Source organism: Musa acuminata, chromosome BXJ2-5 (assembly GCF_036884655.1).
Source record: "Musa acuminata AAA Group cultivar baxijiao chromosome BXJ2-5, Cavendish_Baxijiao_AAA, whole genome shotgun sequence".
In the NCBI taxonomy this organism is placed as follows: domain Eukaryota; kingdom Viridiplantae; phylum Streptophyta; class Magnoliopsida; order Zingiberales; family Musaceae; genus Musa; species Musa acuminata.
Genome location: NC_088342.1, coordinates 10,873,803 through 10,889,197, shown reverse-complemented (window position 1 = coordinate 10,889,197; position 15,395 = coordinate 10,873,803). Strand labels below are relative to the sequence as shown.

General features: G+C 34.4%; 1 protein-coding gene across 1 annotated transcript; it reads right to left on the bottom strand.

Annotated features, from left to right (window-relative positions):
* Positions 1–956: 956 nt before the first annotated feature.
* Positions 957–1,646, bottom strand: LOC103985096 (RING-H2 finger protein ATL74-like). Its single transcript, XM_009402707.3, has one exon. It carries the CDS (start codon positions 1,607–1,609, stop codon positions 1,118–1,120), a length of 492 nt encoding a protein of 163 aa, XP_009400982.2. The 5' UTR covers positions 1,610–1,646; the 3' UTR covers positions 957–1,117.
* Positions 1,647–15,395: the final 13,749 nt, after the last annotated feature.

Below are 15,395 nucleotides of genomic sequence, written 5' to 3'. Positions count from 1 at the left end.
AATGTTGCAAAGAGAAACAAAAAGCATACTTAGCTACAACCATATTAGTTCATAAACTCCCACTTTTAATGGGACATGAATGCATTCTTTTAGCATGTAGAGCACATTTAGTAGACTAAATTTCAGCATTCCCTTTGTGAGTAAATGGGGGAAGCTCTGTTGATTATGAGCTTATTGAATGTTTGTTTCATAAGTAATCAAATCATAGCACCAAAGTGCTTAAGTGGAAAATGCCTCTCCTTGATTGATATTTTTTAAAGATTTTCTAACATTAATTTTTTGATTGGTCAAGTTGGAAGATGTCAATAAGATGTTTATGAGTAAAATTTTATATTTATTTTAAATGATTTGTTTTTTTATTATTATTACAAGCATCATATCATTAAACAAAATACACAAATGAGGATATACAAATAGGGTGATATTGGATCTCATACCCTTATGGCCCTTGAAATATCTAGATTGACATGAATATTAGATAAAAGCTGAGGAGGAGAATAATGTGTGTGATTAGAGGAATTGTTCTTCCCATTAGCTAGCTGATCAACCGAGAAAGCTACACGAGGTTTCGAGTTTGGTGCGTCGATGGGTTGAAGAAAGACGATCACCGACATGCACGCTTTACAGTCACAATTAATGGCTACTATCTTTCCATGGGAGAGTGGCGATGTGGGTGACTGAGATGTGGAACCGGCCTCACAAGGTGTCTTCTCCTTCTCTTTCTTTAGTCTGCTTTTGGCTGGCTATATCAAGAACCAGAGTTGGTTTGATGGGGGAGCATGCGGAAACCTTTTCCCACCATCCAAAGGCCCAAAAGAGTTGACTTGCAGTAAAAGATCACAAAAAGTTGATGCCTTCCTCCATCCTTCATGAATTCCTCGCTGCGTACCCACTGACCTTCCCCCTGCCTGGAAAAGTAAGTGCCTGTGTGGTTTGATGCTGCAGGAGAGAAGAGATGATGATGATGCTGTTTATGATTCATTTCAGAGTTGGTTTCCATGCTAAACGCCGATTACATTAAACATCATATAAAACTCCTTCTAATTGATGGAGCTCTCGGTCGTGATACATAAAAGCTACTGCATGCCCGATCTCGATCTGTGCATGTGTGGCCATCTCACGGTTCCGGCGGCGGCGGCGGACGGCACTCGGTCCGGCAGGTGGGGCAGGAGGAGCGGCCGACGAACCACGTCTCGACGCACTGCGCGTGGAACCCGTGGTTGCAGGCCGGCAGAACGTGGACGCGGTCGCCCTCCACCAGCTCCGCAAGGCAGATGGCGCACTCCGGCGCGCCCGCCACCGCAGTCGACCTCACGGAGAACACCACGGGCCCCGGGAGGAGCTGCTGCGGTGCGGCCGTTGCCGTCCCGGGCTTGTCCGCTTGGGCGGCAGACCGGGGGAGGCAGCGGCGGCGCAGGAGGCGGAAGGCGGCGTGGAGGGCGAAGGAGAGCGCCGCCGCGCACACGAGCACGACGAGGATGCTAGCCATGTTGGCGTCGAAGTCCTTGGCGCCAGAGTACGGCCCCCAATTGTTAGGCGGCGGAGGTGGTGGGGGGAGAGGATGAGGAGAAAGAGTGGTGGCGGTGCTGTTCTGCACCGGAGAAGACATGGTGAATTGGAGAGAAGACGAGCAGGTAATTGGTTTGGTGGGGACAACTATATATAGGATGAGGACTGCGACACATGACAATGCATCGAGTGCATGTCAAAACGTACATCCGTTCCCACGCATCGGGATGTGCGTCGTCTACGTCTCTGTTGGTGAGATCCGTGAAGGAAGCTGCCTTGTTCAGAAAGGGCCACAAAAGTTCTCCGAGATGTAACTCCGCTCTCTGTTTACGGGAGCTCAACGTGTTGCGGAAAGAAAAGAGAGATGGCAGCATCAATGGACTGTGCACTCTCTCTGCACATGGAGGATGATCATCTCCGGCTTCTCGTTTTAGGAAGGCTTGCGTTGGTGCGTGCGTTCGTGCGCTGTTGCTCTCTTCAGTGCCGATGGAAGCTTCTTCCATTTCTATTCGTGGTGGTCCTCTGCAGTTGCCTTCGGTCTCCACTTTTAACTCGGAGCAGTGCACCACAGCCCACAGGATTAATTCATAGCAGTGCAGGATTAATTCTAGATTATGTTTGATGATCATTCAGAAATGGATAAATCATATTATGTTTGGAATCTCATTTTACCATCTATCTGTTTGATATGAAATTCAGAACTGACCTAGCACTTGAAATGACAGAATGAAATGGCTCGAGCAGGAAAGAACTATCCGTGGATGGAGTCGAGAACTCATCATAGCATGGAGTAATATCGATCTTCATTCATAAGTCCATGAATTTATACTTCTCAATATTGTTCTTCCTGATATATCACGTTAGAAGATGCTCTCATTAGAAATATCGATCTTGGGCTGAGTAAAAAAAATTACTAGTAAGAAAAATGCTTTATAATAATATTTATAAATTGATTAAAAGATAAGACATGAGAGATGCATAGTTGACTCTTATTATGAACAAAATAAAAATTAAAAGTTATATGTTTCATTTGAAAGTGAAATATTATATATATATATATATATATATATATATATATATATATATATATATATATATATATATATATATATGATCTAACAAATGATTTCTATAGCAATCATTTAATCCAACAAAATTCAATAATTATAAAAACAATGACCCAATATTCAACATTCATAAAAGATCTCGTAATAGAGCATTTTTCTTGAAACTCTAAAAGATTAAATTGTCACAAAATAAAATATAGCATAAATACTTATAAATGTTATGTCATCTTTATTACCTACTCAATTGACATAAAAAATAATAATAAAGTAATAAAGAAAGTCTTTTTGAAGAAATAAGTTATAATCAATAATGCCCTTTAAATATCCAAGAAGAGCTCGATAGCTATCCAATGATTGAAAGTAGACTTATATATAAATTAAGATAACTTATTTATTATATTATAAAATGTTTGAACTAATGAATATCGAATACTATAGACTACCAACAACTTGATGATACTCAATGGTGTCATTAGAATTAGCTCCATCAAATGAGGTAAGTGGAATACTTATAGATATTAGCATAGTGATAATATTGATCGTACGTATTTTGGTATGATTAAAAAGGTCATGAATATACTTATATTGAAAAAGAAATAGACCATCTTCAAGAAAATTCTTGTTTCCAAGCCACAGATCTATAGGTTGATCTGATTCGATTTGGGTATCGTGGTTTGAATTAGATTATCTCAAGTCAAGTCTGGTAGCAATCGATCAAGTCAAACCTTATTGAATTTATGAATGAATATAACCTAAGTGTAATACAAGTGTAAAGTCAATCGAAACTTCTTCACTATTAGCACATGATTCTAGGTTATTTAGTATCATTTTTTAACTTCTTATGATTTTAGGATGAATAAATTTTTATATAGGGTATTTTTGGGTTGAATTGGTGATAAGTATAACTTATTAATTTTTTTATCAATCTATCCAAATTTCTTCCAAACTACTACAATAAAATAATAATATGTTTAGTATAATTTTTTTTATCTTTTTATAAATTTAAAATAATTAATTTTTAAAGTAAAATATTTTTGGGTTGAAGTTATAAGCAAGTGTAACTCAAGTATAATCTTTTGAATTTTCATTAAACATATTTAAAGTTCTCTAGAACTACTAGAGTGAGATATTAATATGTTTAGTATCATTTTTTTCTATTTTTGTATGAATTTATGATGATTAATTTTTTAAATAAGATATTTATGTGTTGAAGCTACGATGGAGTATAACTCGAGTATAGTTCGAGTTAATTTTCATCAAACTAATCTAAATTTCTCTAGACTTATTAGCATATTATTATAAGATATTTTATATCATTTTTCAAACATAGATCCATGGGCTGGTTTAGTCCGGTCTAAGCATCATGGTTCGGGTTAGGTCAAGTCAAATCGGATCGGATCGAGTCCGATCACAATGGATTGAGTCAAACTTTGATGAATCTATGAATGAGTGTAATATGAGTGTAACTAGAGTATAATTAAAGTATTTTCATCAAACTGATTCAAACTTTTCCGGAACTACTAACACATGATTCTAAGAGATTTAGTATTTTTTATGATTTTAGGGTGAATAAATTTTAAAATAGGATATTTTTCAATTGAATCGGTGATCACATGTAACTTGTTATTTTTTTTATCAAATCTATCTAAATTTCTCTAAAATTACTGGGGTGAGATGATAGTATGTTCAATATTATTTTTTATTTTTTTTATGAATTTAGGATGATCAATTTTTGAAATATGATATTTTTGGGTAGAATTTGTGATAGAGTATAACTTGAGTATAATTTTTTCGGAGCTATTATGGTGAGAAGTTAATATGTTTAATATCACTTTTTTTTATTTTTGTATGAATGTAAGATGATTAATTTTTTAAATTGGGTAGTTTTGTATTGAATATGTAATCAAGTGTAATTCGAGTTAATTTTTATTAAATTAATCTAAACTTCTCTAAAACTATTATCATATGATTCTAAGATATATAGCATTATTTTTCTCAATTTCTTATGAGTTTAGGGTGATTAAATTTCTAAATTGAGTATTTTTAGATTAAATATTTAATCGAATGTAACTCGAGTTAATTTCAAACAAACTAATCCGAACTTCTTTTGAATTATTAATACATTATTATAAGATATTTAACATTATATTTTTTTTAATCAATTTAAGATGATTAAAATTTTTAAATAAGGTATTAACCCGTAGATAGTACCACTGCAAGTCTAAGCGATATTGATACCGATTGGTATTGATATGGACCAGTTTAGTCGGACCGATACATATCATACGTATTGTAATATATCGGTATTTGAAATTAAAATTAAATAACAAATGTTAGTGTCTTATCCGAGTACAGGAAGATGCATTCCGTACGAGAATCCAACATCATACCGACCGAAAGGAGTTGAAATGCGAGTAAGAGAGAGAGAGAGAGAGAGAGAGAGAGAGAGAGAAAGAGAGAAAGAAAGATAGGCGATGGACGCTGAGGTTTTCGAAATTTGATTCTTTATATGCTACCCTTAATACATTCTTAAATGTGTGCTGCAAAGTGTACGTATGCCGGCTGGTCCCGTTGGCTTGTAGAGGTATTCCCATTTACTTCAACCAGAACTCTTAATAGCATCAGTACGTGTTATAAATTGTTCAAATTATTTGAAAAGGTGTTTTCTTTTATTTTTTGATAGTTATTTTTCAAAGGTCATGTCTTTTGAGAAAATAGTTATAATTTTCAAAGGTCGTGTCTTTTGAGAAAATAGTTAATTTTCAAAGGTTGTGTCTTTTGAGAAAATATCTATAAATAGCTATTTGGGGGTAAATTACAGATACAACTCTTTCATGCTCTTTTCTTTATTCTCCAAGTGATTGAGTTAGACATTCTCCAATTCCTCTCTGAAGATTCTTTATTGTTTGCTCAATACAGATCTTCTAAAGGCTTGTCATATCCACTAAAACTATTTGCATCAAACCCAGAGCAATCTTATTGAGAAGAGGGTGCAAATATCGTTTTTAGGAAAGTGTTTATACACGTTTCAAGTCTAAATATCTTTCCTAAAGTATTCTTGATCTTGTGTTTGTTATTTGTTTCCATAGTGGGTTTTATCCTCTTCTTTGTCGTACCTCTTTTTTCCAACAATCTAAAAACGATATCTTGTGAGTTTATTCAAATTCACTATGGAGGCTACAAATACCATCAAATTATTGAATCAAGATTTTGTTCGTTTGGATCGTTTTGATGGAACGAATTTTACCCGTTGGCAAGACAAGATGAAGTTCATGTTGACTGCTTTGAAGATCTTCTATGTGCTTGATCCAAATCTTCAACCAATTCCTGATCCAACCGACGATGACACCGATGAAATCAAGGCTGAACAAAAGAAAAGAAATGAAGATGAAGTCATGTGTAGAGGACACATTCTCAATGCTCTTTCGGACCGGCTTTATGATCTTTATACGGTGGAACCATCTGCAAAAGCAATTTGGAATGCTTTGGAATTCAAATATCATGCCGAGGAAGAAGGTACAAAGAAATTTTTAATTTCTAAATATTTTGATTACAAGTTTGTGGATGGCAAGCCAATCTCGGCACAAGTACATGAGTTGCAAGTCATTGTTAATCAATTGAAGGCTGAAAAAATTGAACTTCCTGAACCTTTTCAAGTAGGGGCTGTAATAGCCAAGTTGCCTTCATCTTGGAAAGGGTATAGGAAGAAGATTTTGCATGACTCCAAGGATATCACTTTGGAGCAAATTCAAAAACATCTTCGAATCGAGGAGGAATCGAGGATGAGAGATAAGAGTGAGAACTCTTTTTGCAATATAAAAGCAAATGTTGTGAATCAGCCTAAGAATTCCAACAAAAGCAAACAAAACAAGGAGAATCATTTTGGCCCTAAAAGGGATCAAAGAAAATTTAAGAAGCCACGGAGTGGAGGCTGTTTTGTTTGTGGAAAACCTGGTCATTTTGCTAGGGATTGCAGATTTAAAAAAGGCCAGAAACCAAGAGTCAACTCCGTTGAGGGAGATGATAATATAATCGCTACGGTGAGCGAAGTGAATGCCATATTTGGCAAGGTTTCTAGTTGGTGGTACGATACTTGTGCTACCGTCCATGTTTGCTATGATAAGGGACTCTTCAAGACTTACAAAGAAATCACAGAAGGGCAAGAGATTCAAATGGGAAATGAAGTTCGTTCTAAGGTGATTGGGAAGGGAAATGTGGAACTCACTTTCACTTCAGGTAAGAAAGTCACTCTTACTAATGTTCTTCATGTACCGGATATGAGTAGAAATTTAGTGAGTGGGAATCTCCTTAGCAAACCTGAAATTAAATCTGTATTTGAATCCGGGAAGTTAATTCTATCCCGTAATGGAACTTTTGTTGGAAAAGGCTATTCCGCTGAGGGAATGGTCAAATTATCTATTGTTAACAATGATTCTAAAGTTAATAAAAATGTTGCTTCTATTTATATTGTTGATTCTTATTCATTATGGCATGATAGATTAGCACATATTGGAATTAGCATGATTAGAAGAATGGTTAAGTGTGGCTTAATAAATTGTCATTTTGATGATCTTAATAAATGTGAAATTTGTGTTAAATCAAAGATGATGAAGAAACCCTTCAAAAGTGTTGAAAGATATACTAATTTGTTAGATTTAATACATTCTGATATATGTGAATTAAATGGCATATTAACGAGAGGAGGTAATAGATATTTTATTACTTTTATAGATGATATGTCTAGATTCACATATGTGTACTTATTGAAACATAAAAATGATGCTTTTAATGCTTTTAAGGCATATAAAGCAGAAGTTGAAAATCAATTGGGGAAGAAAATTAAAGCTTTAAGAAGTGATAGAGGAGGAGAATACTTTCCTAATGAATTTAACTTGTTTTGTGAACAACATGGCATAATTCATGAATGTTCAGCACCTAGAACACCTGAGCAAAATGGATTAGCAGAAAGAAAAAATAGAACTTATCTAGAGATGATTAATGCTATGTTGTTGCATGCTAAATTATCTTATAATTTTAGGGGAGAAGCTTTATTGGCTGCATGTCATATCTTAAATAGAATTCCCTCTAAAAAGAATAAGATCTCTCCATATGAGTTATGGAAAGGAAGACAACCTAACATTGATTATTTTAAAGTGTGGGGGTGTCTTGCATATTATAAGAATAATGATCCTCAAAGGACAAAATTGGGACCTAGAGGAATCAAATGTGCATTTATAGGCTATGCCTCAAATAGCAAAGCATATAGACTTCTTAATTTAGAGTCTAATATCATAATAGAATCTCGAGATGTGGAGTTCTTTGAACATTTATTGATTTCTAGTAATAATGTTCATCCTCCAACTAGTGAAGAGTCACTAGTGAAGAAATCTCAAAAGATTGGTGAGCAACCTAAAATTCCTTTGATTGGACATCAATCAAGTTCACAAGAGGTTGGAGAGCAATCTTATGAATTAAGGAGAAGCACTCGTGTACGAAAAGCAAAAACATTAAGATCGGATGAGATTGATTCTCAAAGTATTTCTTTTTACCTTGTAGAAGGAACTAATGAGAGAGTATTAAAAACAATTCCTCTTGTTTTACAAGTGGAAGATGATCCTAAAACATTTAAAGAAGCTATGGCTTCTCGTGATGCTGCTTTTTGGAAAGATGCGATTAATGATGAGATGGATTCTATTATGTCAAACCATACTTGGGAACTTGTCGATTTACCTTTTGCCTCAAAACCTATTAGTTGTAGATGGATATTTTGTAGGAAGTATCATACAAATGGTACTCTCCAAACGTTCAAAGCAAGGTTAGTTGCTAAAGGATTTCGACAAAAGGAAGGAATAGATTATTTTGACACATATGCTCCTGTGGCTAGGATCACATCTATTAGAATTATTTTTGCTTTAGCATCAATTTTTGATCTTTATGTTCATCAAATGGATGTCAAAACGGCATTTCTAAATGGAGACCTCGATGAGGAGGTATATATGGAACAACCCGAAGGTTTTGTTCTACCGGGAAATGAACATAAAGTGTGTAAACTTATTAAGTCATTGTATGGTTTAAAGCAGGCTCCAAAACAATGGCATGAGAAATTTGATGCAATAATTCTTTCTAATGGATTTGTTCATAATATTACAGATAAATGTGTTTATCTCAAAACTTGTGATAACTATATGGTGATAGTTTGCCTTTATCTTGATGATATGCTAATAGTGAGCAACAACATAAAAGGTATTGTAGAAACAAAGAGGTTTCTATCTTCAACATTTAAGATGAAAGATCTTGGGCAAGTTGATACTATACTAGGTATCAAGGTAAAAAGAAATAGTGGGGGATATGTTTTGAGTCAAACTCATTACATAGAGAAAGTACTAGAGAAATTCAGTCACTTAAAAATCAAAGATGCAAATACCCCATTTGACCCAAGTATCAAATTAGTCAAGAATGTTGGAAGAACAGTGGCTCAATTAGAATATTCAAGTGCTATAGGAAGTCTTATGTATGCAACGCAGTGCACAAGACCTGATATAGCATTTGTAGTTAGTAAATTGAGTAGATTTACTAGCAATCCAAATATAGAGCATTGGAAGGCTATTGAAAGAGTTCTTGGGTACCTTAAACGAACCAAAGATTATGGCCTACAATACTCAAAATTTCCTGCTATTTTAGAAGGATATACTGACGCAAGTTGGATATCGAGTTTTGGAGAGAACAAATCCACTACTGGTTGGGTGTTCACCTTGGGAGGTGGCGCTATTTCTTGGAAGAGCAAGAAACAAACATGTATAACTCACTCAACTATGGAATCGGAATTTGTTGCTTTAGCCGATGCAGGAAAGGAGGTTGAATGGTTGAGGGACTTTCTATTAGAAATTCCATTGACTTCTAAGAGTGTGAATTCAATTTCTATACTTTGTGATAGTCAAGCCACTTTAGCTCGTGCATATCGTGAAATATATAATGGAAAGTCAAGACATATAAGTCTTAGACATGATTATGTGAGGAAATTAATCAAGAGTGGGATTATTTCACTCACATTTGTGAAAACAAGTGAGAATTTGGCTGATCCATTCACCAAACCTCTTACAAGAGAAGTTGTAAGATCAACATCAAAATGGATGGGGCTAAAACTCCTTGAATAAAAGATCCACCAATGATAGCAACCCTACTCAACATTATGAAATGAGTAATGAAGAGTTCAAAGGGTAAGAACAAGTCATTGATATGTGGAGTGGTTCAGCACTTTGAAATATTTTATGAGTCCCATCTAAAGATGTTAAAGTGCTGGTTGTCACCGAATGAGGGTTGAGTTAATTATACTCTTAATGAAGTTCAGTCAAGTTAGGACAAGTATCTCAAAGAGTGACAAAGATACTATAAGAACTTCACCTATATGAACTTAGAAGTAGTGCCGCTTCGATTGAGAGTTGGAGTTTCTCTCATAAAAGTTCATGAACTTGGATGAGCCCAAGGCCATATTAGGGCTAAGCGAGATTTTATGAGGAATACAAGAATGTTGTATTTATGTGTGTAGTATCACTGGTGTTGTCATGAGGAATAACAAATTCAAAGCTTTTATGCTATTTGGGATTTCGACTTCACTTTGTGATGCTTACACTAAGGTAATATTCAAATCGAAAGATATATTACTTTATTCATAAATACTATTTAATCACTTGGAGAAAATTTTAAATTTGAACAAGTGGGGGATTGTTATAAATTGTTCAAATTATTTGAAAAGGTGTTTTCTTTTATTTTTTGGTAGTTATTTTTCAAAGGTCGTGTCTTTTGAGAAAATAGTTATAATTTTCAAAGGTCGTGTCTTTTGAGAAAATAGTTAATTTTCAAAGGTTGTGTCTTTTGAGAAAATATCTATAAATAGCTATTTGGGGGTAAATTACAGATACAACTCTTTCATGCTCTTTTCTTTATTCTCCAAGTGATTGAGTTAGACATTCTCCAATTCCTCTCTGAAGATTCTTTATTGTTTGCTCAATACAGATCTTCTAAAGGCTTGTCATATCAACTAAAACTATTTGCATCAAACCCAGAGCAATCTTATTGAGAAGAGGGTGCAAATATCGTTTTTAGGAAAGTGTTTATACTTGCATCAAACCCAGAGCAATCTTATTGAGAAGAGGGTGCAAATATCGTTTTTAGGAAAGTGTTTATACACGTTTCAAGTCTAAATATCTTTCCTAAAGTATTCTTGATCTTGTGTTTGTTATTTGTTTCCATAGTGGGTTTTATCCTCTTCTTTGTCGTACCTCTTTTTTCCAACAGTACGTGCAATTGTATTCTGATATATTGCTTCTTTCCAGCTTCACTCGACTTACACAAGTCATTTTCTTCTTCTCGTAGTGCCGGAGCGCATCTCTACGGTGCGGTGGTGTGCGACATCTGAAAGCATAAAAATCTATAATATATTATATTAAAATATAAAAATAATTTTTATGTCAGGATTGAAAATCAAATACTTAAATCTAGTTTAACAATGCGTACCTTTTAATGTCATATGTTCAAAAATTTCTGTTTGATCTGCAAAGCACCGTCTTTAATCCAAAATCAAAATCAATGAGAAACTAGATTCTTTCTCATTTCTTCTTATAAAAAAAGATTAACTATAGGTCCTATCTATTTATAAGTGAGAGCAGGGGGTTTAGGATAAGATATTAGGATATTTTCTCTCATCAAAATTATCTCATAACGAATTATACTTTAAGTGAATTTTTATTATATTGACTAAAATATTTCAACAAAATCTTATTAGTTATATTATATATCTTATTCAATTATAAAGGATCATAAAAATCTAAATACATCTTAATGTGCCGAGTGTCTTCTGAATTTGGAGGGTTGAAATCTGGATAGAGAAGAGAAGGAAAAGAAAGCGTGCTCTAATTACCGAGGAGACTAAGATAATACTGATGCAGTGCAGTATCACAGAGAAAAAATAATAATAATAATAAATTAAATATTGACAACTAAATTGGATCGACGAATACCTGTTTGTATCTACTGATGTAATTGAAATTTGATTCCTTGCATATGCACGTCTGTGTATAATTGAATGTACACACTTACATGTGTACCTATAAATGTGTTCCATTATATAGCTTTATACGCATGTCGTTGTCGTATGAGCTTGTTTTGACTAATTGAAATAAGAAATATGGGTTTGAGTGACATTCAATCTTTTTAAGGACTAAGTTTGAGCCATACATAGATTTTTTTTTTTAATGTTTGAAATATTAATTTTATTTTATAAAATAATAAAATATTCATATTTCATGTGTTATAAAATCTACTGTGGTTAATTATTAATTAATATTGTGCAAAAGTAAGTTATGATTTAGTGTCTTTTTAATTTTTATTTTTTACTAGACATACATTTATTGAGTTATTTGAGTATGATGTATCGTATATTTAAAGTATAAATTTTATTTTATTTGACACGTCCTACGATGAATTTTATTTTATATGACTTGTGTTATGAGATATAGTCAAATAATCAATTATTTAATTTTATTTCTTGTATCAAAAATTATGAATCATATTTTTGGTTTCCTTATAGATGTATAATGATACATTGCTGACATGAGACTTATGTGATTGAGCATTTATATTTATTATATATCATTTTAATTTTAAATTAAGTTCTTGATAGTTCTCTTATCATAGGCGAATACACTATTATAGATTTAGCAAACTTTTAGATCAACGAATGAGTGACATTTTAAGTCCACCGAGGCAAAGACAAGACAAGAATATGTTTTATCTGGTGGTATCCTTTGTAAGAGAATTAGAAAAAAATACTTTTTGCTAAAATAGTTTTAGTTTCATTAATATTATGTGAAAAATAATGTGCTATCATTTTGTGAGAAATATATCCTTTGCATAGTAAACTCGTGACTCGACATGTGAAATAATATTTAAATCCATCAAAAATGTTATCCATAAGGTGGGGTTAGTTTAACATGTTTTTGAGTTTCATAAGTATTTTATTTTTTAAATAAATAAACATTATTATATATATACATATATATATGTATATATAATATGACATGTGATATAAAAAGAAGATGGAAGATTAAAAATAAAAAAAAGCATGATGTATGATATGAATTTGACCCTTCTTATGTGATGTGCAATAATATGATGTGTTCTTTATTATTTGACATTTTGACATGTAATTAGAATAAATGTTTGAATAATTATGTGTTATGTATGATTGATATGATTGCTTTTTTTTTTGGCATCAACTTATGATCAAATAATTATGAATCATTTTGTGTCATAAAAAAATTATAATTTTGTTTAAAGATAGCATAGTATCGGGAGTGAGAGCTAGAGGATTGTTAAGGTGAAGATAAGTTTGATAATGATAAATATATTATTTTTGAATAAAAATATATAGATCTATAAAAAAATTATCTTAATTAATGCACTAACTAATCTTCTCATAACATCAGTAAAATTGATGAAATCATTTTGTAACAAGTTTTACTTTATGTTTGAAGCATAAAATTTATTTGCACTCGATAAGGTTTTGATTTGAATGACACTAGACTAAGTCTCATGTATCATTTTGTAACAATACATTATATTATTTAGATATTACTGCTAATCATTTAAAAAAATTTTAAGGCATGGTTAACAATAGAAGGCTCAAAAATAAATTTCTATAAATGCTTTATGTAAAGAAAAAATATTTATTTTATTTGAAAACTTGATTTTTGGATCTAGTAAATATAAGATGAATTGGTGTAGGGATAGTGAATCTCTAGAACATATTGGACATGAAAAATTTAGTATGAGTACTCTGGATGCGTGACACTCTAATGCACTCCGATGCAGAAGTTAGATGTATGAGATAATTTATGATTGATCGAGCACCATTGAGGAAGGACCTAAGCTAAAGAGAGTAAATAGAACCCAAATTAGTGGGTTCTCAATGTTAAATCTTGGATTTTGAAGATGAAACTAATTAATAGTATTTATGATTTGATCTATGTTTTGAGTGACGTAGGTAGCTTCGATCAGGGAGAGACAATTAAAGCAGGAAGAATCATGTTGGGTCGGAGAAAAACATGTCAAAAGATTGGATGTCGAGCCGAACGATCGGTCGATGTATCGGAAGAAGACTTCGGGGCATGGGTTCGGGCATCGGGCCAAGAAGAGCGGAAATTGTACTAAGAAAATCAGAATTGTGGAGGTCAATTGGTCGATTTGACAATAGACCGCAAGAGAGGACGATGCGCCTAAGAATCGGACGAAGCGTCGATGAACCAATGACATGTCGGACAACATGATTCAAGCTTTGTAATAATTGTCTAAGATCGAAGTAGGTTTTAATTGTGCAGGATTAACTACGATAGTGATCAAGGCATAAAGCAAAATGAAGTCCCGGAGTCAAGAATGAGATTTCATTGGGAGTTCGAGAGTTCGTCGAAAGTCCGGACGTTCATCAAAAGTTCTGTTGGAATTGAACGTGAAGTCCAAGAGCTTGCCAAAAAAGCTTCTCTGAACTCGCCAAGAAGATCGTCATAAAGTCCAAGAGCTTGCCGAGAGTCCATCGGAACATTGCTAAGAGATCGTCAGAAGTTCGTCGGAAGATCACTAGAAGAAACATAGACTTACCAGACTTATTTAGCTTATTGTATGCCTTAAATTTCGTAGTTAGCATATAATTAGGAAGAAATTGAGCCAACCCAATTAAGGGTTAGTTGGGGCCAAGTTTGGGCTATGTTGGGCTAAGTTAAAGGCCCAAACAAGGACCTAACAGGTGGCACCATCATGGCACAGCCTCCGAGACTCGTCAAACGGTGGTACTGCTAGTCTGGGCAGTGGTACCTCCTAGACACAGTCTTCTATGCGGTGGTACAGCCCAGTGCAGGCGGTGGTACCGCCCGCACCCTAAAATTTTAGGGATTGAATTTAGGCTCTAAGATTTGAAGCTGTTAGGATCAAGAGCACTAAGAGGGGGGGGGGGGGGGGGGGGGGGTGGGGGTGAATTAGTGCAGCGGAAAACTTTTGACGATTAAAACTACATTCGTACGATAAGAGCGATTTCGATAGAAAAGCCGATTCGTAAATCGCTTTAACTTGTGATCAAGCAAGATGTAGTTAAAGTAAGTCTATGAAGGCAGTTTGCAGTTATGATGGAAATCAGAATGTAAGCGTAAACTGAAATATGATGTTCGTACGATAAAACTGATTTACGTCTAAACACCGATTCAGAAATACTGAACTTTGAAACACGATCGTAAATACGCAAAAGGCAGTAAGCTATTGAGGAGGTTTGTAGTAAAGATAATATGCTCAAAGTAAATGCAAACCGAGATTTAGAGTGGTTCGATCAATCTTGACCTACATCCACTTTTGCCTTCCTCCACCGACGAGGTCATCGACGTCCACTAGAAGCCTTCCTCCAATAGGCGAAGGCCAACCACATTTTTACGGTTTCACTCCTTTTGACGGGCTTAGGAGACAACCCTTACAGAATTTTCTTTCCTCTCTTGATAGATCAAACCTTGGAAGAAAAGAGGAAGGAGAACTTTTAACTCATACAACACTTTTGAGCTCTAAAAATCATAGAGTAAGATCAGGATTTCAGTTGCTTTTGGTTGCACTTTCATTGTTGAAAGAGTGGGGTATTTATAGGCCCCAAACCACTTTGAATTCCGAGCTCAAAACTGTCATCTCTCGGAATTCCGGGGTTTGGCAGTTGCACCGCCTGGTAGAGCTCGGAGACTGAGCCTCTAGGCGGTGCCACCGCTTGTCAAGGGCGGTTGCACCTCCTACCAG